This window comes from Alternaria atra (genome assembly GCF_907166805.1).
Source record: "Alternaria atra isolate CS162 genome assembly, contig: 25, whole genome shotgun sequence".
Taxonomy (NCBI): Eukaryota; Fungi; Ascomycota; class Dothideomycetes; order Pleosporales; family Pleosporaceae; genus Alternaria; species Alternaria atra.
In genome coordinates, this window is record NW_025091323.1 from 3,310,924 (window position 1) to 3,333,593 (window position 22,670).

General features: G+C 51.2%; 7 protein-coding genes across 7 annotated transcripts; 2 read left to right on the top strand and 5 right to left on the bottom strand.

The window, feature by feature from the left end:
* Nucleotides 1-5: 5 nt before the first annotated feature.
* On the top strand, nt 6-1,758 carry ALTATR162_LOCUS6165 (uncharacterized protein; the record flags this gene model as incomplete). The annotated part of the gene is made up of 2 exons (XM_043313786.1): nt 6-674; nt 718-1,758. 2 exons carry the CDS (start codon nt 6-8, stop codon nt 1,756-1,758), a joined length of 1,710 nt encoding a protein of 569 aa, XP_043169721.1.
* Nucleotides 1,759-4,477: 2,719 nt separating this feature from the next.
* Nucleotides 4,478-5,062, bottom strand: ALTATR162_LOCUS6166 (uncharacterized protein; the record flags this gene model as incomplete). The annotated part of the gene is made up of 1 exon (XM_043313787.1): nt 4,478-5,062. The coding sequence occupies one exon, from the start codon at nt 5,060-5,062 to the stop codon at nt 4,478-4,480; it is 585 nt and encodes a 194-aa protein (XP_043169722.1).
* Nucleotides 5,063-8,100: 3,038 nt separating this feature from the next.
* Nucleotides 8,101-10,314, bottom strand: ALTATR162_LOCUS6167 (uncharacterized protein; the record flags this gene model as incomplete). Its single annotated transcript, XM_043313788.1, has 3 exons — nt 8,101-9,484; nt 9,535-10,137; nt 10,184-10,314. The coding sequence occupies 3 exons, from the start codon at nt 10,312-10,314 to the stop codon at nt 8,101-8,103; spliced, it is 2,118 nt and encodes a 705-aa protein (XP_043169723.1).
* Nucleotides 10,315-11,630: 1,316 nt separating this feature from the next.
* ALTATR162_LOCUS6168 (uncharacterized protein) lies at nt 11,631-14,239 on the top strand (the record flags this gene model as incomplete). The annotated part of the gene is made up of 4 exons (XM_043313789.1): nt 11,631-11,753; nt 11,810-12,317; nt 12,355-13,117; nt 13,165-14,239. The coding sequence occupies 4 exons, from the start codon at nt 11,631-11,633 to the stop codon at nt 14,237-14,239; spliced, it is 2,469 nt and encodes an 822-aa protein (XP_043169724.1).
* Nucleotides 14,240-15,080: 841 nt separating this feature from the next.
* Nucleotides 15,081-16,399, bottom strand: ALTATR162_LOCUS6169 (uncharacterized protein; the record flags this gene model as incomplete). The annotated part of the gene is made up of 2 exons (XM_043313790.1): nt 15,081-15,947; nt 16,001-16,399. 2 exons carry the CDS (start codon nt 16,397-16,399, stop codon nt 15,081-15,083), a joined length of 1,266 nt encoding a protein of 421 aa, XP_043169725.1.
* Nucleotides 16,400-17,379: 980 nt separating this feature from the next.
* Nucleotides 17,380-19,933, bottom strand: ALTATR162_LOCUS6170 (uncharacterized protein; the record flags this gene model as incomplete). Its single annotated transcript, XM_043313791.1, has 3 exons — nt 17,380-19,449; nt 19,497-19,642; nt 19,696-19,933. The coding sequence occupies 3 exons, from the start codon at nt 19,931-19,933 to the stop codon at nt 17,380-17,382; spliced, it is 2,454 nt and encodes an 817-aa protein (XP_043169726.1).
* Nucleotides 19,934-21,042: 1,109 nt separating this feature from the next.
* On the bottom strand, nt 21,043-22,533 carry ALTATR162_LOCUS6171 (uncharacterized protein; the record flags this gene model as incomplete). The annotated part of the gene is made up of 3 exons (XM_043313792.1): nt 21,043-21,640; nt 21,695-22,368; nt 22,426-22,533. The coding sequence occupies 3 exons, from the start codon at nt 22,531-22,533 to the stop codon at nt 21,043-21,045; spliced, it is 1,380 nt and encodes a 459-aa protein (XP_043169727.1).
* Between the last annotated feature and the right edge of the window lie 137 nt (nt 22,534-22,670).

Consider the following 22,670-nt stretch of genomic DNA (forward strand, 5'->3'; position numbering starts at 1 on the left):
ATATCATGTGCGGTATCTTCTTCTCGCTCAGCCGAGCTGGACATGTGACGCCTGACACGAATACTCAGCGGCTCCTCCAGAATAGAGGACCAGATAGCACAGGACAGCACGAGACTATCATCGAATCCAGCACCCAAGGATCTTCAACGCGTCTTCACGCGACTTTCCTGTCAACAGTTCTTGCTTTACGCGGCAACGACGTAGTTGAGCAGCCTCTCAAAGACAACGCGACTGGCTCTCTTCTTTGTTGGAACGGCGAAGCATGGAGCATTGCTGGACATGCCATTGATGGTAATGACTCTCAGCTTATCTTTACTAAGCTTTTGAATGCATGCACTGGTACAAGCGAGGCATCCATGAAAAGCGTCATTGAGCTGCTGTCTGCCGTGCGGGGCCCTTATGCGCTTGTTTTTTACGATGCATCCAACAAGCGCATCTACTATGGACGCGACTGTCTGGGAAGGCGATCGCTGCTCCAAAAGTCAACTCCGGACGGCACACTCGTCTTGTCTAGCGTTTGCGATAATGCTTCTGGTGATTCCTGGACCGAGGTGGAAGCCGACGGCATCTATGTCTTAGACGTGAACCTCGCAGACCCCACGTCAAACTCGTTGACAGTTACAAAGATTCCACACCGCCGCTCAGACCCGAAAGAGGACTCTGGACTGTGTTTCGTAGGTAGGTCATCTGGTGCGCAACTCCTGCTAACGGACTCAGACTCTGCCGTTTCCCACTATGAATCCCACTGTAGAAACCGAATCTGCAGGACAGAACACCAGCGCTACTGGTCAGTTGAAAGTGTCATTGCAAAGGTCACTTCAACTACGCACCCAGCATATACGAGAAGCAGTGCCTGACGGTGCGAAGCTGGGAGCTCCGAAAGACGCACAAGTTGGTATCCTTTTTTCTGGCGGCCTTGACTGCACAATCCTCGCACGCATGTGTCACGACCTCTTGCCACTTAGTGAATCTATCGACCTACTCAATGTCGCTTTTGAGAACCCTCGAATTCATTCCAACCTCGAATCAGGCACCAGCCCCTACGAGCTTTGTCCGGACCGTATTACTGGACGATCATCCCACGCCGAGCTGATGGAAGTCTGCCCAGGACGTGAGTGGCGCTTCGTCGAGGTCAATGTACCCTACACCGAGACGCAAGCCCACCGCGGCACTGTCATGGCGTTGATGCATCCTCACAACACGGAAATGGACCTCTCCATATCGTACGCGCTTTACTTCGCCTCGCGTGGGATTGGTCTGGCGCACCTTCCGGACGAGGCTAGCGCTGAGCCATATACCACCAACGCACACGTCCTCCTATCTGGGCTCGGCGCTGATGAGCTTTTTGGTGGGTACCAACGACATGCCGTGGCCTTCGCTCGGCACGGATATCCTGGCCTGATCGAAGAGCTGGAACTCGACTTCAGTCGACTGGGAAAGAGAAATCTGGGTCGGGACGATCGAGTCATCAGTAACAGCAGTAGGGAGGTCCGGTTTCCGTTCCTTGACGAAGACTTCATCGCATTGGCGCTCAGTCTTCCAGTGACAGCCAAGTGCGATTTCGGCCTAGCGCAAGTCATCGATAGTAGAGATCCTGCACAGCTTCTCGAGCCTGGGAAGCGGGCTCTTCGATTGCTGGCCTGGCAATTAGGCATGCAAAGGGTAGCTGCCGAGAAAAAGCGTGCAATTCAATTCGGCGCTCGCACGGCTAAAATGGAGACAGGCAGGACGAAGGGCACGCATGTTCTAAGTCAATAAGGTCAGTCATCCTTGTGTTTTTGTTTCCCTTTGGCAATGATTACAAACCGAGCAAACGATTGAGACACCGGTGTATTTCCTCGGGCTATCCTATCTAGTGATAGATGGGTTAAGCCTCTAAGCACTTGGTGTCACTGATTCGTGTTTATAAAAGGCAAGTCTGAGCCTTGTTATCATCATTACGTTGTCTTGTATACTTTACTATGCTTATACTAACATAACGGACAGTACCCACACCACTAGAACTAGTCATGTTCGTATGACTATAGCCTGATATTTGCATTATGTGTGATCTCATTCTGCCCTAAATATGATTAAGAAAGAAGATAATAAAACGACACTCTGCTCATCGCCCCATTATCACCTCACCGTTCCCGGTCGACCGTTTAGAAACTGAGGTCTTGACAGATCAAAATGGATCGACTGTCAGGCGATTTGATTGACACATACTGCTACCTCCAAAGCATAGCAGCAACCCCGAGAAGTACTATCCAAACGGAAGATTGAAAGAACATTGGAACGGCGAACCGTGCACTGGTGCTTTTGGGCCCGCCAGGTGCGCTTCCGCCAGGTCGTACACCGTTATGGCCTCCGGAGCCGCCAGAACCATGACCCCCGCCACCTTTTTTTTTCAGGCAGATCAATGTCAACTGTTATTCCAGTCGGCGTATGTGGCGGCATAGACATGGTAATAGTCATCGTTGAATCGTCGTACACGTTCGTTGCAGCAGGATTCATCGATATCAATTGCAAAGCAGAGGTCGCGGCCATGAGTGATAGCAATAAGAGAACGATGTTGATCAGAGTAGATGGTCTCGTTCTAGACGAGCCATTCTTAATCCGAGTGTTCTTTAAACCTGTCACGCTCGCCTTCGAAGGCCAAGGCTTCCCATCGTATGGCAAATTCTCTGGTACGGTCGGTATGCCTACAGGCCAGCACCACGGCCCAGAACTTTGCGTACCGGTCGCGACGATACAATTTTTATCCGAGGGACAACAGTAGTCTTGGCAGCATACATCGCCTGCATGGCATGTTCCGTAGGTAGTAGCATCTTGTTGGCAGCACCGGGTTGTCGCTGGATCATGACAGCCGTCACCACACGGTTCCATTGGCGTCTGACAAGACCAGCGCTTGTTCAGAAGTGAAGTTGAGTTGCTTATATTAGACCTTTCGGTGCTGTGCGGTGTTGGTAGCGATTGGAGGTGTGTCGCGGGAAAGCCCTGTTCGGAAACACTAGCCGCAAATCGGATGAAAAACGAAAGGAGGCGAAACAGCATAGGGGCAGCAGTTCTGATGCTGCCACTCTTTTGCGCGCTCGGGGTAGCAGTTGTCGCTGACAGATTGCGAAAGTCCTCAGTCTTACCAGTACTGTTGTCCTGTCTCTGCCAACACATGGGACCTCCAAAGCCACCCGCGCAAATCGCACCTTCATCGCAGCACATGTTTCCGTAGCAGTCTTGATCCGCGGAGCAGAGTCCATGCACACCGCCCGGCACAGCACAACACTTGAGGGTGGTTGTGTAGAAGCATGTATTGTTGTAGGCCAATGTACCATGAAGACAGCATCCTGCCGCGATGGTGCCGTTGTGTAGCTGAAATTCAACGCAGCTATCGGTGAGTTTGCAAATATTTTGCTCGTTCTCGCAGCACTTCCCCATTTCTGGATCGTAACATCCTATAGTGCCGCATGCGGTTTGGAGATGTGGGCACTGGGATGGAGGAGAAGACACAGGTGAGGTCGGCTCGAGAGCCCAGCTTGAGAAGATAGACGTGTGGATAGGGTAACCGTGTTTGATGTTGACCGAAGGCAGATTTCTGGTTGTGGATATACTACAGGACGCATGGGGATGCAGTGGCGTTAGCGTCGGCTTGTGATGGGACTTTGTAAAGGCTGTGGTAGTGTGGATTAGCGATGTACGCGACACGATAGGTAACATCGTTTTAGTCGTATAGAGCAGCATGGCAAGTTCGAGAGTATCAGGAGGATATGTCCTGAAGTTTTCAACATGCACTGATCGCAAGACATGTCTATGCGCACCACCACGTCAACTCTCCCAAGGTCTCATTGAATGAATCCCCCATCACGTATGTGTATAAAAGATTTCCTGGATGAACATGCATCATCAATGTGCAAACTGTCTTCACATGCAAAAGTTGGCTGTCGAAAATCAGTGGCGAATCACATCTCCTAGAAGCTTCCAGCCACAGCTGCACCGCCACAATGACGCATCACCGTCTGCCTATATAGTACCCATCACGCGCTCCTCCAATTCCTTTCGTCATCACAAACACTCCTCCAAGCCATTCAATTCGTCAAGAAAAGCTCGAGTTTTACACCCCAACAACACATCCACCACCAACAAACACCAACAACCGAGATGCCTGTCCCAATGCCCTCCAGTACCTCACAATCCACCTCTGCGACGCAGTCTTCAGCTGCGGCGCAGACGGCGCACAACGTACAGAACGCGGCCACGCAAGCCCTAGCGAGCGCAACCCACAGTGAAAAAACTGAGCAGGAGAAGGAAGCTGAGAGGAGGTACGAGGAGGCGATGGAGGAGGAGTACGCTAAGAGGGAGGGTGGAGCTTAGGCTTCAACATGCTGGTCATAAGAGGAGAGAAAGATGCATCACAGGCTCAAAATGATACCCGAATAAATCTCATCACAAACAATTCACACAAATCACCACTTCACTTAACATTCAATTCAAAACGTTATTATCCTGCCAGCGCCTTCTTCACTAACTCCATGGGCCTCTCCCCCATTGGAATCTTCAACGCCAACTCATGCCCTTGATCCGTCATCTTCCCCCACGTCTTCTGCAATATCCTCACAATCTTATCCTCATCATGTTCCTTCTCAAAAGCCTCAAACTGATCGTCCAAGAAAACGAGACATGCCACATCCTCCAACACCATTGTCTCCTCATTGGCCTTCAAGTCTTCCTTCCGTATCAAACTTCCCACTGTCTCGCTATCCTCTTTACTGTATCCAGAATCCAGGCATATTTGCTCAACGAGCTCGGCTTGGCGTTTCTTGAGGTAGGTGCGCCAGGCGTGGTAGCCCGGGCGTGTCATTGGGTAGCTGGCTCGAGGCACTTCCCAGCGGCGGAAGTGCTGGGCGCGGATTGCTATGCGGAGGGGTTCGGAGGCATCAGGGGCGCGTTTCTCGAGGTAGGAAGTACATTTTTGCGCGTAATGCAGTTCGTAAGGCACTTCTTCGTTGTTGATGGTTACTTTGTTCGGGTCGAGCGCGTGGGCTGCGTCGATGGCGGATAGGGCGCGTTCTAGGGGTGTCGACATGGTTGTGGTTATGGTGATGGTGGTTCAGGGAGGTTGCGGAAGTTGTAGAGAGTTTGCACTATGTTGCGAAGGGTGCGCAAGGGTGTTGTCAGACATTTTGTCGCGTGTGAGATTGGTTCATGGGCGTTGCGCAGAGATAGCGGCGGGTGCCCCGCGTCAAGTGGGGGTCGTCCCTGTCTGTCGATGGATGCACTGTCGATCCTCGCACCAGACACGCATCGTCGTCATCATCATCCTCTCCGGTTCATCTCAAGACTTTCACAAATGATATGCCATACCAATACTCACTAGACGTATTCTGTTACATGCGAGCGATGTGCTCTCGCCCTAGTTCTCTGCAATGCTTGGATTGATGCGGTGGCCTCAGCCGATTGGGCAGCAGCGACACCGCTGTTGCGCCTCTCTTAACCTCGAAACTCAACCCGCTCACCTTGTTTCTCAGCCTCAGCATATGTAATTGCTACATTCCAGTAGTTTCCAACATGCCTCCTAAACTTTCCATCCACGTATACAGCGAAGTTGGTCTACCTGTTCATCTGACCAAGACCCTCCAATTCCGAAGCTCCATAACCCATGTCTCAAGACTGGAATGTGTCAGACGAATTAGGTTCCCTCAACGGTTCTTTTGCATTTGATAGCGCGCATGGCTCTCAACGATGACCATATGTGGCTCGGTGCTGACTTCGCTCCACACGACTTCAACACTGGTTGCTATCCCGATGTCGACTTCGCCAGCACAACCCTGGACAGCTTGGATCCCAATGGACCGTCACTCGACCAGTCAGATTTTCCACCAAACCCGTTAAATACCGAGATTCTGGAAAGAGTGAACCAAATAGCTGTGGAAAAGGAAGACGCAAAAGTTGAGCCAGCAATCTGTGTATGTTCTTCTACAGTGGATGAGGCTTTACTCAATCCTAGCAAAACACCCGCTTCGAGAAGATCGGCTTCACGAAGCTCCACAAAGCGTTTAGCATCCGATAAAACAAAATTTAAGAGAACCAAAATCTCGAACCAAATCCGCGCTGTGTTAGACGCACACTTCATCGTCAACCCTTATCCGACAGATGGTGAGCTTACACTGTTATCCGGAAAGTCTGGGCTGCTTATACCGGTGATCAAAAGATGGTTTATGAACGCAAGGTCACGCAAACAGGCGTTGGATGAGGGTCTCAATATTGACCATCATTTCCGCCAACAGAACGACATAGGTAGCTATGCACAAGACGTATCGCCCCCAAATCGCATCTCTTGCGACGACTCCGTAGACCCTGGTCGGTGTTCCCCTACACCCAGCACGAGTTCGCTTGAAAGATATCTAGCCGCCTCGACAAAGGAAGATGCCATTCCAACCGCAACTATCGAAGCTACATTGCAGGACGATTTCGCTATACCTCCAAATCACCCAATCTGGGGTTTTCAAGATGAGCATGTCATGCCCTGGGAGGAGTCGGCCATGACTGTGCCATGGGACACAAACTCGAGGCAACCATCGCCAATGAGAGGCTTCGGGTGGAAAGGCTCCGACAGCTCTGCCTGCTCCAACAACAGCCATATGAGCCTAATTTCTGTCAACTCAAGGGCTTCCCGTCGAGGGCGTAAGCGTTGGAGACGAGCACCAACACCACCTCCAGCTATTCGACAGAGACGAGTACCATTACCACTTCCAGGTGTGCGACAGAGGTCTTCGTTCTCAAGAAAACCTAGCATCAAAGTGAGTCTTCTTTTCGGGCTTCTGAATCTTTGGGGGATGTGGTTGCTCGATCTATAGGCTAATCCTATGCTATCTAATATGCTAATTTCATTCTAGTCAGTATCGCCAGAGAAATCGAAAGAGAAACCTCAACCCCGATATCTCTGTACATCGCCTGAGTGCAACAAGTCTTTTCGATATCGTTTTGACTGGGCGAGGCACGAAGAAGCAGTTCATCATTATCCCTACCACTGGACATGTTGTTTGGATGTAAACACTACCATGAGACTGCCACACTGCTTTATTTGTGGTGAACGCGACATTCTTTTGAGCCACTTTTCGGAATGTCACTTTGACAGCTGTGCGGAGAGATCGGAAGAGAGTCGAACATTCTTGCGAGAAGACCAACTTTCACAACATATCAAGGGGGTCCACGTCGATAACAAGGATGACAAGGTCCTTATACCCAAAGACCTTCTTTCAGCATGGAAGAGAGATAACCCTGCATTGCCAAGATCGGCTCTTAACTGCGGGTTCTGCGGTATGGTATATGATACTTGGTCACAACGGCAGAATCATGTGTTCAGTCATCTTCAGGACAATATGTGTAAATTGGCTTGGTGGCCAGGACGACTACCAATTATCCCAACACGCATTCCAAGGTGATTTATGAGCATACACACTCCTTTCTTTGCTGACGCTGCGGTAGTACTGGCTCCTATACATGTTCTACTTGTTGTAAGACATACCCAAGCATCCAGGTGGCTCTTCAACAACACGCAGTATGCTCGACCTACTCATGCCGCTATCTTCATGACTGGCATTCTCTATTCGAAATCGAAAAAGAAACGGATACTAGTACTAGTACGCTTTCTAACGCTATGAGGTGCAACCTTTGTACTTTCCAGGCTTCCTCATACCTACTCGAAGAGGTAGACTCGGACTGCTTGCATGCCCTGCAAAGCCACGCAGAATCTCACGACTTACGGGCCTGTACCCAGCGGATATTTACTAGTAAAATTCAATTCCTGGAGCATATGCGTATCGAACATAGTGCAGTGCATTTAAAAGGCATTAATTGGCAAAGTACGCAATTTTTGGAGGCTGCAAATGGTGGTCAAGTGGTACGCACATGGCTTGTGTCAACAAAGAACGCTTTTTGCGATACGAATCCTGCCGACTACCATGGAATCTGTTCAGTCGCCACTCCTGTGGATCAAGTGGAGGTGGAGAGTAGGAGTTAAAGCAAACATCTCCTATTATCGCGAAGGCCATTGGTGGTAAATCGTTGGTGAGACATAGTATTGCGTTACATGTTCTAGAATACCAACCTCGCAAGCGTCATTCATCCCCAGTTTCCTTGCGATGAATCTTGGGTCCACGAATTGCTATGCTGTTGCGGCATGGACGGCGGCGCTTGGAAGTAGCCGTTGTGATCTTGTTGCTGTTGCTCCTGTGACGGCCAGGGACTGCTATCCTGCCCTGATATTGAGGATGCGCCAGGGCTATGACCCTGCCCGGGATGCGGTGCCGGGAGTCCTGGACCATATACCATTGCTCTTCTCTTCTGGCCACCCGAAGGCTGTGGCAACTCAGGTACCGGTTGAGGCGACGGAGTGGCCCATGTCTGTTGGCCAGGGCTCGCATCGAAGTTCATACCATGCGGTTGCGGACTGTGACCAGATCCATCGTACGAAGTGCCATTATAGGACAACGAGCTAGCAAAAGGACTGGATTGCGGAAACAGACTTGGCGGTGTTGTTGGACCTCCTGGGTACATCAAATGTGGCGCCTGCGGAGATATCGATGGCATCGGTACCCATTGTGGAGGGTAGGTAACAGGTGGCGGGATCTGTTGTACTGGAGGCGAAGTGTGTGGTGATGTTTGTTGGCGTTGGTAGAGTTGTGCAGAGAGAGCAGCTGACTCTCTTTGGAAGCGATCACGCCAGTGGGTGAAACCGAACCTTAGACCAAACTTGGAAAGTACTGACGTGAAGTCGTGGAGAGCGTTGATGGCGCGAGTGGTGGGGTCCAACGGCAGCATTTGTCCTTCAGGAAGTAGTGGTGATGGAAAGGGTGGTGCGCTGACCTGCGCGGGTGGTGCAAGCGGATCTTCAGATTCTGTTTGAGCAGCCAGTGGCGTTAGAGATACTGGTGGCCTTGGGTCCAGGATCATCTCCATGTTGCGTGACAAAACATCCACAAACTGACGACCGGTCATGTAAGCGCGCATGGCATCATAAAAGGTTACTGGAGGCTTGACCGTGTTTGAAGGCTTGTCCAGTATGGCGAGTAGATTAGTAGCGTACGCGATGCAATGCTCGAAGATCAAACGTTGAGCATACTCGTGAATATGAGGTATCCGTGGGCTTGGTGAGAGAATGTAGACGTAGCTGTAGAGAAGCTCAAGCTCGAAGAATGACTTGACGGCAGGGAGAGTACTCTGCGGCATGTCCTGAAACCACTCCGACATTCTGGCATACTGCTTCCAGATGTATTGATAGGGCTCTTGCCAAGGCTCTCTCCCTGACTGGAATAGATCCATGTACCACTCAGATTGAATTTCTCGTATCTTGAAGAGATCAACAGCTGTATCAAAAGACTGCTGGAAGACTTGAGATGTAGGCGAGGCAAACTTGGGTGAGACGGAAGAATTGTAGAATGGAAAGCCGACGTTCGCAGCCTCATCCGAGAATGAGAAGGCGCGAGTCTGGACGAGCGATGTCGATCTACCGTATATTTAGCACGGAGAAGGGAGCACGACGCAACATGGCCTTACCTATCCAGTGAGTATACGCACCAATATACTCTTCTCCTAATCTCTAGCTTTGGCCGTGGCATGGCAACATTCTTAGAAGGATCTTGATGTATGCCGAGATCAACCATCGCTCTAGAAGCTGCGCCAACTAGCGTCCAACTATCGAAATGATGAGGGTCCATAGTGGCATAGATGATCCAGAGTACCAGAGCTTGGATGCTGGAGACGTAACCGGGATGTAGTACATCTTCGGCATTCTCAAGAGCTGCATTCATATGGCCAACAGCATCGGAGTAGTGGGTATCACCTCTCGATTCAGATTGGGAGAGACACGCGATGGCTAAAACCATACGCACGCTCCAGCGATCCCAGGGTTTTGCGTCGTCGCCTTGTGAGTAGACGGCCTCTACGGAGGAGTAAAGAGTAGCCTCCTCGAAGACAGGCCAAAGGGTAAAGATGTTGTTCAAGTAGTGTTGAATCAGTGGCGTTGCTGCATATTTTGGAGGCAATGCTTTGATCAAGCCTGTGGGGAGTGGTTCCTTTGCACTTGCTGATCGGATCAGGCGGGCGTAAGACATCTCTGTCGTGAAGCCATAGAAATCTCTCGCTGTAGCATTCACGGCACTCGGACAATTAGTGTGGCACAACATGATTGATGGAAGACACTCACAGAAGACCAAAATCTGAAACCAGATCATCGATTTCCGAGGCTTCCTTCCGTCGTGCAGCTCTTTTGCTGATAGGTCTGGTCGCCTTAACGGTATCAACGGATGCTCTACGTGGGTCCGAGTTCTCAGACATGTCCAACATGAGAACGCCAGAAGATTTCCGCCTCGCCCGGGCTTCATGTATCTTCTTCTCTAGTTTCTCGACTCTGGACTCCAAGGTTGCGACATAGCTTCTCTCTTTGCCTCTCGCAAACTGGTCGTTGGTGCTTGAGCACTCCGAGGCCCGGTTGGACTTTTCACATGCTGTGCATGCGGGCAGTTTACCGTCACACTTGACTTTTGCTGCTCGACATCGCGAACAAGCGGCTACTGGCCTGCTTACCCGTAGCAACGGCGTTTCGAGCACCATCTTCTTCCGGTCTTTGGACATGTAAGTATGCATCGCACGATCACCTGACGCTGGGTGGACTACCATCCGGGAAGTACTCGGATAGCAGATGGCATTTAAAAAAAAGGGACCCAGAAAACAAAGGAAGATAGTAACGAGCACAATGTATGGATATCGATGTGAACTACATGCTGAAGGCGGTAGTGAAGTGGAAGAGTTCATTGCCTTACGACTGATACGAGACGGGACGGCACTTACCAGGCTCGGTCGAGTGCACGTTGTAGGTATAGCGCGTCGATGCGGAAAGTGAGTTCCGCGGACAGGCTTGCCGAAAAGGCGGTGCGACAGGCGATGGATATGGTGGTTCGGCTCTCTCGTGGTGTTGAGCGGGTTGACGGGTGGCGTAGCAAGCTCGCTGAACCCTTGAACTTCGCAGTGCCGCGGCTCTATAGCCAAATCGAGAGACGGCGGGCGGCGGTCTTGCCGCGCTGAGTCGGCCAGAAAGAAGGCAACGCTGAAAGGGACAGCTGTGACGCTGTTACGAGCGATGAGATGAGGATAGGCAGGTGGTAGAGTGGGTGTTGGAGAAGGGGCAGCCTATCAGGGCCTCGTCGCGCTTGATGCCCACGCTGCACTTGTTTCTCTCGGCTCCCAGAGTTTGGACACGTTCTCGACCTGTCACCATCAGCCTACGCCGCACCAACTACGGGGCGTGTCATGCTTCGTCTTCCTTTTTGCGCCGCCTGATTGGGGTCGCTCGGTAATGCGCAGGCGTTTTTTTGTGGCCCTTACGACGACGCGCTTTGTTCTTTTGGTTAAAGAGTTCCCACCGGTCGACACTCCGAAGGTACTGCTTGGCCATTCCGTAGACTAGGTGCCGCTGTCGTATACCACATCTCCATCTCGTCACCTCTCTCCGGACTGAGAGCACAGGACCAAACCTCGCCGGCGCGACAAACCTCTCGGGCATGGACGTGCGCGTCGATCTCCCCCACATCCCAGGCCGAGCATCATAAGCCAGCTCCCTCGTCCTCGTCTGCCCGTCTGGTGAGCGACGAGCGATGGAAGTCGCGACTGCGACACACACCAACACGGAAGGGGCCCCGCACCCGCCTGAGGAAGGAACCACCACAGGCCAGAGTCGCATCGCCCACACTCTTACAGCTTGTTGTCGTTGCCGGACGGTAAGCATCATCCCGGGTCAGGCTGGCTACGTAATTATCCACTGACCTTCGCCCAGCGCAAGACAAGATGTGACCCCGGACTCCCTCGATGCGGGCCATGCGAGCGTACCAATTCCCACTGCGAATACTACGACCCCACCAAGGGACGCAAGATACCCCGGAATTACGTTGTGCACCTGCAGCAAAAGGTGCGCGATCTCGAGAAGCAGCTGGCTGATCTCGAACGGGACGATGTCGAGCCAGACCCTGAAGATGTGATGCGTGGGGCGGCTACAGTGCGTGTCCAGGATTCCGACGAGTCCAAATTCCTGGGGCCTTCAAGTGGAATCACCATCACCCGTCTCGTGATGCAGCTGGCAAAGCAGTTTACCGAGTCGAAGAGCATTTCTGAGATTGTGCCACATTCCGAAGCAAAGAATATCAAGGACACCTTCGCCCAGGAAGACCAGCGACCTACCTCCAAGATCTACCCCATGGTCAGCGACGTTGCTGCTGAAGAGCTTCCCAACAGAGATCTTACCAATTTACTGGTCGAACTGTTTTACTGCAAAGGCGCGTTAGGCTGTCCCAGCAATGACTATACATGAACTGACTTGATTAGTGCACCCTATGTACCCCATCTTCCATGAGCCAACTTTCACCAAAGACGTCGATGAAGTTTACAATGGCTCCACAGACCCTTACCAGAATTACTGTCTGCGCATGGTCATTGCTATCAGCCTGCAGAAGATGGATACACAGTACGCAGGTCTCGCCGACAGTTACTATCTCGCAGCCTTGAAATACTTCGAAGCCGCCATCAAGCCGATGAATCTCAAGACCCTGCAGTGTTTCGGTCTCGTCGCAGGCTACTCACTCCTGACGCCAACGAGGACAGCCGTCTACTACATTATCGGCCTTGGTGTACGACTGTGTCAAGCCCTCGGCCTACACGAGGAGAAGACAATCAGCATGGGCCCTGGTGGACGTTCTGCAGACCCCCTCGAGATCGATATGCGTCGCCGCTTGTTCTGGAGTATACTTACTATGGATTACGGCTTGTCGCATAGCCTCGGAAGACCCGCCCACTTCGCGACACGACGGGAACACATCGATGTCAACTTCGGCGAGCTTGTCGACGATGTCTACATTACTAGGGATGGCATCAAGCCTGCACCTCAAGCATCGCTTAAGAAATGGATTGGCATACACTTCTACAAAATGCGCTTGCTGCAACTCGAGATACGCAAGATGCTATACCAGAGGAAGAAGCCTGAACCCAAGGATGATCAACACCCCTGGTTCGCTCAGATGCAGTCCAAGATCGAGGCGTGGCGCGACACAAGTCCTGAAATGGACGGCGGATCGGGGCTTAACAAGGTCTGGTAAGTAATGATGCTCTAATTTGTGGTACATGAACTAATCTCTCCAGGTTCATCGGTCGATACAACACTATGGTCGTATTCATGTACCGTCCGTCTCCACAAGTACCTCGCCCATCTCTGGACGCCGCCATCCGCTGTTACGATGCGTGCCAATACAACATCTACATGACTATGAAGCAGATTGAGACTAAGAGCGTCGACGTCACATGGATCTTTACGCAAGCCATCTTCATGTGTATCAACACCATGCTCTGGACTCTGTCGTACTCGGAGGTGCGACGACGTCATAGCCGCGAAGAAGTAGAAGGCCATCTGAAAGTGGCGATGGAGTCGATTAGGCAGGCCTCAGAACGATGGCCTGGAGTACAGTCTGCTATCGGCCTTTACTATAACCTGATCTCTGCTTGCATGAAGATCTTCGACAAGGATGGCGATGTTCCCATTTCGGCCAGTTCTCCATCCGATACTGCGTCCGTCGGTACTGGCAATATTGTAGATGGCATCAATCGATCAAGAACTACAAGCCCAGCAACGGCGTCTACTGCATCGGTGCGCACGCCTTCGGAAAAGGCACCAGGACCTTTTGGCTACCTACCTGAACACAATCAGCAACTCTTTAACTTTGGAAACGGCCTGTCGAACCCACCTAATCCATTCTCAAGTGCGCCGAGCTCGCAACAGGCTGGATTGCAGACGTCACCTCAACAACCCCCACCATTGATATACAATGAGCTAAGCCCAAAGACGTCGATGGATACCAGCATTCCGTCATACAGTTATGCTCCTACAACCCAATTCGCGCCCCTACCCACAACATTTGCGGAGCTACCTCAATGGAACCCGACATTCACGATGCCACCCCAAGACAACTACAACATGACGAATATGCAAATGGCTTCATCGCCATTCTACAATGAAGCTTACGCGGCAAATCAAGGCTACGAAATGGCCGACTATCTCAACCCGGCATGGAGTCAGGATGCTAGAGGAACCGGGCTGAACCAGCAACAACAAATGGAGTTGATGCATGATTTCGAGATGAACGAGGCGAAGAAGATCGAGATGATGATTGAACAGAGTCACCAACTCTTCCGTCCACCACAACTACAGCAAACATACTGAGATATCTCAAGCAACGTGCGCTCATCGAGAACCAAATACCATATACCATTCACTGTCCCATCTGCCATGGCGTACGAATACGAATGCGATGCGATGCGGAGCCGATGACGTCCCGGCAGGCGGAAATTTCGATCCGCGAAGATCTGGCGCATCCTTCGTTTCACTGGAATCATCATTTTCCGGCTTGGCTTTCGCATCCGAAAGTTTTTGGCATGTCGATCATGTCGATCCCGTCTTGTAGGTTTATCCGGTGGCGGCTGGATCGCGCATTGTTATCGATTACAACGGAAAAGCCTCCGCGGGTCCAGATTCACATTCTTGTCCCAGGGATCCTTGAACGCTTCGGGTGGTCCATGCACCCAACACACCTTCGCCCGAGCACATACAGCATGTCTGGATCGGCCCATGGCAGGAAAACGATTGGCTTCGGCATAAGAACATCAAAAAGGGATGAACGTATATGACTGCGTAAGAAGACAAAGACTTCCGAACACTTTCAGCACCCGCACCACGAAAGCTCGAGCATGGATAGCCAAGAAGTTACATATTAACCTCACCAATGAGCAAAGTGGGATGGCAGATATGAGGTCCATGTCTGAAAGTATGAGATCAGCTTCACGGAGCATGGAAATATAAGGGAAACAATTCACAAGAAAGTCTCGGAAGCGACTACACAATATGCGAGGGGTATTCGGCTGGTCTGAACAATCTTCAAACACAACACAACACAACCTGGATCAGTCTTTGTATCGTTCCATTCAGTATGACGCGTGCTTCTATTCGTTGTTGCCCTAGTCTTAGTCCCCCGCATGTCTCCTGCTTTACTCATGAGTTTTCAATCTCATTCCTGTCCACTACCTAACCTCCCCATTTCCCTATCGACCCATCCCCCAACCTTCTCCACGACAGCCTCAATATTGATATCCTCATCGCTTATCTCGCCATCCTCCTCATCTATCTCTCCCGCATTCTCCTCCCAAACATCTCTCATGACCTGATAGACCCAGCTACCGCCCTTCATCACAGTAGCGTGCTCCCAGTCGTTCACTATGGGCCTCGTATCATCTAGTTCCTCAATCAAATCGATCAAACTAACTAGCGGATCAGATTGGTGATCTGCCAGGATATTTTCGAGTGCGATACGTGCCCCACGTGTGAAGGGAGACACGGAGCGGGTTGACATGAGCGGATAAGGTGCAAACGTTGAAGTGGATGCCGGCCCAAGTGGTGTTGAAGGCTTCGAGATTGGCGTGTTGGTATTTGGCGACGACGGCAGGGGTTGTGAGAGAGGTTTACGTGTCGGGGCGTCGAGGTGCGCTTTGAGTGCTGGTACAGCCCTACGCCGTTGGCGCAGCGTAGCATGTTGCCTGATCCTGAAAGTGCTAGTCGCTCTTTCTTCTCCAACATCGTCATCCTTGATTGTTGTTTGCTTTCCCGTCGCCTTGCGCTTCCCGCGCATATTCACTTCAGGAGTTTCGGTAGAAATTTTTTCTGTGGTCTCTTCCTCTGACTCCACGACTACCGCACTCTTGTGACCACCTTTGTCTTTCTTCAGAGGTCCGCCGGGACGGCGTTTGGGAGCTGGTGTTGGCACAGATGGCCTCCGGGCCTTGAGTTTGACGATTAGACTGGGTTGGGTGGCAAGACTTACACTATCATGCAAGAAATGTGGTGTGTAGATGGAGTGTCTGCTTGGGGTGCTCTCGGTCTGCAGTTTGTTTGTCAGTTTGATTGAGCAACATGAGGAAACGGCGTGCATACCATAACGAGCTGTCCGCGATTTACCCTTCCGGGAACTAGGGAGTGCGAAGATGTTGCTGTGCCGACCTTCCTTATATCGTTGTTGCGCCTGGCCGGTTTCGAAGGAGTCGGCGAAACCGTCTCACTGAGGTCTCGCGACTCAGCTAGTGGGCCGAAGAGGTGACGCTTTGGGTTCTTGTCATTACTACTGGGTGTGCCGTGATTCAGGCGCATTCTCTTTCGCCTGACCTCCAAGGCGGCGACGATTCTGGCTTGCTCGGTGGGTTTCGTCTTTGGCCGGTCATGTATGCGCTTGCCTTTTCTCTTGTGAGACTTTCCGTAATCAGACTCGGATTTATGGTCTTCTTCTGAGATCTCATCAGGTTCTTCGTAGTCCAGTAACTCTGTTGATTCGATCATTTTCAAAGAGGTGATCGCTGATGTTGCGCATACTAAGGACAAGCTCGAACACGAAGTATTGGGGAAGTGTGCTCGGACCCTACGTCGGGCTCGCCATGACCGAGTTGGTGCAGACAGTGAAATTCACAGGCCAGGAAAGTCCACCGGCACACAGGAATCGTCACCAGAAGCGAGAGATTCGCTGCAGTATGAAACTAGTGGTACCCTTTGATTGCGCTTTTACTGCGCTGCATCGTCATCCATCCGTCTCAATGTCGCAGCCGTCGCCGCGGTAGTTACTCAGCATGTAGTTGCTGTCTTCAAACACTCCACTCAGTGATCTCTGCTGGTTCGTAACTCATTGAGGCTGTTCAAGCATGTCTTTGTAATGCGACGTAGGATAGTATCTAACCCTGAAACTATCATTGGCTTGCTCACGTTTGGACTTACATCGTAATTCTCGCTGTAGGCTACGTATAGCACATTTTCTAGAGCTCCAAATAAACACTCCAATTCACATAATAGATGATCCCGGAAACAGCTAGATTCGCAGTATCCATACCGTAGCAAACACTATTACTTTATATCGGAACTCCGCGAGACAGCTTCGTGTCAATCGCTGACCTAATTGAGCACATTCAGCATTCAGTATAAAGAAGTATCTTCTTTGTATGACAGACATGGATCTGGGTGGAAATGGTGGTGATGAATAGAAAGCAAGTGGGTTCTGGACGAGCGTAAGCAATTATGAATTGCGCTCATCCGAGACTTTACTTGCACGTGGAGTGGGTCTGATAGTGTATAGCGATTGAGCGGAAATATGATTTGATAGTACGAACATTATAGATACGAAAATCCTATGCTTCTGAAGCTCTAGCCATTCTTGAACGCCGATGATGCGAATGCTAATGCAATGCCAGACACAAATACCAAAAACGCTAAAATGCCCTTGCGCAAACATGACCGAAGATTAATTGATATCGTGATGATGAAACGAGCTTCTATGCCTCTCCTCGCTGCTTAGGTGGCTGTGACCATGCAGTCAACACACAGCTCGTGCGCGCCTCAAGTTGATCAGCCTTCTTCGCATCACGAACCGCGGCATCAACGGCATCATGAAGATCGAGGTGGAAGAACGGCCTATCGACTCCGTGAGTCGGATAGAACCTTCTCTTCTCGCTCGTGGAAGTCGACTGCATTTCAAGAGCATGTGTGTCAATCGACTCCTTGCCCTGCTCTTCGTCTCTGCTCTGTATATGCTGCTGTGAAGCCTCTATCTCTTTGCGCTCATCATCTGTCGCACCTGCAAAACTGGTCGTGACGGTGTAAGCTGGACACCAGTTCCCCGTATAGCCGGCAGTGATCATCGCAGGAAAGCCAAAACCTGCGAAAGCGAGCGCTTTGCGTGTCCACCGGTTGTGCACGCCAGCAAAATGCCACTCTACCAATCCAGGCGCAGCATGACGATCGAGCGTATCGCGTAAGCTCTTTAGTCCGTCAATGCTTGTAATGTCGAGGATGTTGACAGTGGAGAAGTCAAGAACAACGGCTCGTAGAACTGGAAGAGAAGAAGACGCTTCAATAAGCTTCTCGGTAGGTGGCGTGTCGCACCACAAGCGATCACAAGCGCGGATACCGTCATCGGCTTGGGTTCGGCGCGTGTGTGACGTGATGTAAGAGGTAAGGTAGTCAACGTGGTAGGCCTGGTTAATGTAGTTGAAGTTCTCGCTGAACCGATAGATGAAGACGCCGGGATATGCCGGCTCCACAGTAATGTTTGGGTTGTGGTTGTCTGTGACGTCGTAAGGCATGTAGACTTGTCGAACATTTTCTGCAGCTCCAGTGGTATCCTCGTGTTCGCCATTTGTCTGTAGAGGCAGCGATGTATTTGTTGTCGACATGGATTGATTGCAGAGGCGATCGTTGCGCACTATGCGCGTCACCTCAGCGGTACCTCGGAACTTGCCCGGGCTCTTCGCCATTCGAACGAGAAGCATTGCAAAAGATAATCCCACAGTGATGTAGATTGCAGTCTCGAGATCTGTAAAGAATGCAATGACAACGCCGCAAACCCAAATGAAGAGTTCGAACGGTGACAGTTGGTAGTACTTGTGCAAGTCCTTAGGTCCCTTGATCAGATCGACGGTGGAGTGTATGATCAGACCAGCGAGCGCTGCATTTGGTATGTAGTAGAAGACAGCTGTAAGCGCATACAATGCCAGCACCAGGACCAATGCACTGAAGACGCCGGATAGCGGGGTGCGTACCGCAGCCTTGGAGAGGACAGCAGAAGCACCAAAAGAGCCTGTGCATACGTAGCCACCAACAAAAGGACTCAGTATGTTGGCGGCACCTTGTGCAATCATCTCCTGCGAAGGAATAACGGTATAATTGTGCCTGCGACCGAAGTTTTTGGCGATGGCAATGTGTTCAACGATGAGGATGATGATAATCGCCGGGAGCTCTGATGCCACCAAGCCGAAGAGCTTTCCGTCCATTGAAAGCACGCCAGCGTGACTGAAGCCCTTCTCGATGTGGCCTACTATTCGAAACTTTTCTTGGCCGGCAGGAGTTGTTCGGTGTACGAGCCAGCTAACAAGGGTGTAGAGCAGAATGGTGAACGTGAGGCGTAGTGAAGAGATCAAAGACCACATTTTCTTCTTTCGTGGTTGTCGTACCTCCATCTTAGCGCACAGGTTCTTGATCAGGTATAGGAGCACAATGGATGTGATACCAATAGCCGCATCAAGTCTTGCCCTGGGTAGGCCCTTCAAGAAGTTGACGTACACCTTGTACGGAGACTCACGTGTGTTGATCCCTGTTACACCCATCAAGGTCGGCAACTGTGTCGAGATGATGGTGATGCTGGCGGATGTGACGAAGGCGGAGATGGGAATATATGGAATGAACTCAATGATGAATCCAAAACGAAGGATACCGAAGACTAGAAGAATGCTGCCAGCAAGGAAGCTTATCGCATGTGCTATCTCCTGGGGCTGATATACGCCGGGGTGCTCGGCTTCAACTTTGCTGACTGCGCTTCCGATCAGTAGCGACCCAACTGCTGTCGTCTGTTCATGGATTAGCCGAGTATGACTTATTTGCAGGAGTAGCTTACACCTATCACGATGTCTCTGGATGTTCCAAAGATCCAGTATATACATGCGCCTGTGAACGTTGTGTACAGGCCGAAGGCAGGTGACAGTCGAGCGAGCGACGCATATGCCATGGCTTGCGGAACCACTACAAGGCCGACCGTGATACCTTCCTTGGGTTAACAATTTATAAGGAAAAGCCGGTAAGATCCTTATACATACCAGCGATAGCATCTCCAGCCAGCCAATGTAGATTATATCGTCTCAGCCACCGTGCACTCGGGAACAACTCGCGTACGTATTCTGCGGCGCCATGTGAAGTCGGAATACATTCGCGGAACCATTCTGCTACCGACGGGTCCTCCTCGATGTATGTTTCGCCGATTGTGACATGCGCTATGTCCTTTAGTGACGTCGTCCGCGCGCTGTGGTCTTCCGAAAGGGTAGGTAACAATTTCATTATTCCGTTGTTGATATCCAGGGTTATGTCAGGGCTTTACACCAGATCCGGATAGCACTATTAAGCTGGAAAGTGCGTGTACACCGATTCCAAGTGACGTTAGAAGAACGAGAGTTGTGGTAGTTGCGTCCGGTCAAACTTCGTACGTCGGTGTGGGTGGTGGTGAATCTAATACTACGACATTGGAAAGTATTTGCACAAAGGAAGAGGAAATCACAAAGTAATGATTAAACGGAACGAACGTTTCTGTAGTAATTGGGACGTGTTCTCCATTGAATCTGACGCACTGTCATGCGCTGTGCTTGGAGCATTTTACCGATGGCCCGAAGTCTTCGGGCGAGAGGTCTTGGCGTGGTCGCGCCGATAAGATACTGCGACTCACCGCCGTCCTTCCCCGTCTGGGAGCTTCACGTAGTAAGTACTCAGATGGTGAAAGACCGTGATTTAGTGGCCCTGATCGGCTATGGTACTCTCAAGTCGCGTTTGACGGGTTCGAATTGTTTGAGCCTTGCAGTCACGTTCTACTCATGACGGACACTCAGGTAGCAATCGCCTTGCCAACAGGTCTCGCGATGCCCGCAGGTTGCTCGATCACATCTTGGCAGACGGAAGTCGGTAAGGCAAAGCCGCGATTGGATGATCTTGAGTCGTTGAGAGGTGCAGCTGACGATGGGATGCGGCGACGAAGCGATCAGCCAACGTCCGAGCGAGATCAATGTGTCAGTGCCAAGCTTTCAACGCACGCTTCAGGGGCCCACTTCGGGCAAGAGGTTGTGCGGACTGCGGGGAGGTCCAACGCATTTCCTCGTTTTTCATTCTGGAGTTCATCACAGACTACGGGTGATAGAAAAAGCTATTGCTAGCTTTACTTTTTTGGAAATATCGCTGTGTTCTTTCTTTCTTTCGTTGGAGTGGTGCTGCGTATAGGGACAAGCTACATATCCCTGAATAGGAAGAGCGGTCACGAGTAACTCCTGCGACAAATGCGGCACCAACTGCACATGGCATGCGACAGTCGTGCCGGTATCTATCCAGCCAGGCGCGAATAAGTTCACGCATTCACCGGTGATACTCTGCGTGGTCTGAACTTGTATAAGCGTGTTGTTGGCTCAGTCTAGTCCCCACTGATCTTCGAAGCCAGCCGCTGACCCGACTTCCTCCAGGTCGGGTAAATCTTGGTCATCACTGCTATCGTCGTCTTCCTCATCATTCCTGTCTTCTTCCCCATCCCCCGCGTGAGTATGATGAGAGTTCCGACTATTGCATACACAGCAAACACACTCAGCAAGCTTGCCCTGGATTGTCATCATCCATTGGCGAACTATGGATCGACCAAGACGTTCTCCGCGGATGCACTCTCCGTTCACGTATACCGACAGAGATTCGTCGTGGTTCTCGGCGAAGCCAAATTCGTCCTGGGGTAGATTCGCAAAGTCTGCAGCCGAATGGTCTTCCTCATGGAATTCCTCCTCTTGTTCTTCATCTTCGTCGATGCCTTCGCTGTTTCCACCAATGACATTGTTCTCGTCGCCTTGCTGAGGCCCCTCAATCTCTCCTTTGCACCAGTTGCACATAACCTTTGCTGCGACTTCGGGTGTGAACTCCGCTCCACAGTGACATACATGACTGTGGCCTTCTCCGACCTCATCTGCTACCGGGATGTGGCAGCGCAGATCTTCACCAGCAGTGTCTTCTTTAATATAGCAACTTGCACATAGCCACCGGTCTAGGAAACGCTTGCGTAGGGTACAGGAACATCACGCTAGGCGTTCCTTTCGACGTTCTTGGTAACAGGAAAGGCAAGTTAGATCCTTGCGCTTGTTGGTTATCATGTTGAGGAATGAGACAATCTGATGGCCAGAATACGGATATTGTGTGCGTCCAACAGGATTGATGGACCGGTGGGTGCCCAAGTCCAGGTCGACAATACGCTGTATCGGCTCAGGATCGCCTATAGCATTGACGTTTAGAGGGATGTGGAAGCGGCCTTGGTCGTGGAGAGGCTTCATGTCCTCGATAGGCAGATTCCAGACGCTGCATTCCGAGTCCTTGGGTGGATACACCGCAACGACTGTGGGTTCGAGAAAGTAGAAACCTGCCCACCAGCGACGCTGATCAAACCCGCAGTCTTCCGTGAGAGGGTTGTAGAGGGCATGTATACGGCATTCATCGCAAGTGTTGACACCGCACTCCACGCACGGGCGTGACTCTGTCGAGAAACCAAACCTAGCGCAGCCGATTATGGCGTCGAACGTCTTTGCTGGGCAGGGGCAATGAGTGACAGTCCGAACGCAGACGCCAAGTACGGGACAAAGAGTTTTAGAAAGAAGATTGGCCTTCGAGTTCGCGTTGTCCATGCGAATGTGACCATGGAGAGTCTGAGAGATCAGGGTAAGGGTGACAAGGTCGTCGGGTGTCAAGAACGAGATCAGCGCCTGTAGCTTCGTATCAGTATCGCGAGCTATGTATGTGGATAAATACTATATGCCTACCTCCTGTATTGGATATGTAGCGACAGCGACAGCGAGTGGTCTGGTGGTGTTCGACGCCGCCAGTGGTAACATCCAAGCGCGTTGCGCTGTCTGGTGCACTGAAGCCATCACAGAAACCTTACTAAAGGTTAGCCGAGACCTCCGGAAAGCGTAGGAGCCGTCGCAGTTGCTGTCACAAGCGCATTGCAGCACGCCTGCACTTGGTACACTCACTGTGAGAGTTGCTCAAATGCGCTTGTCGCTTG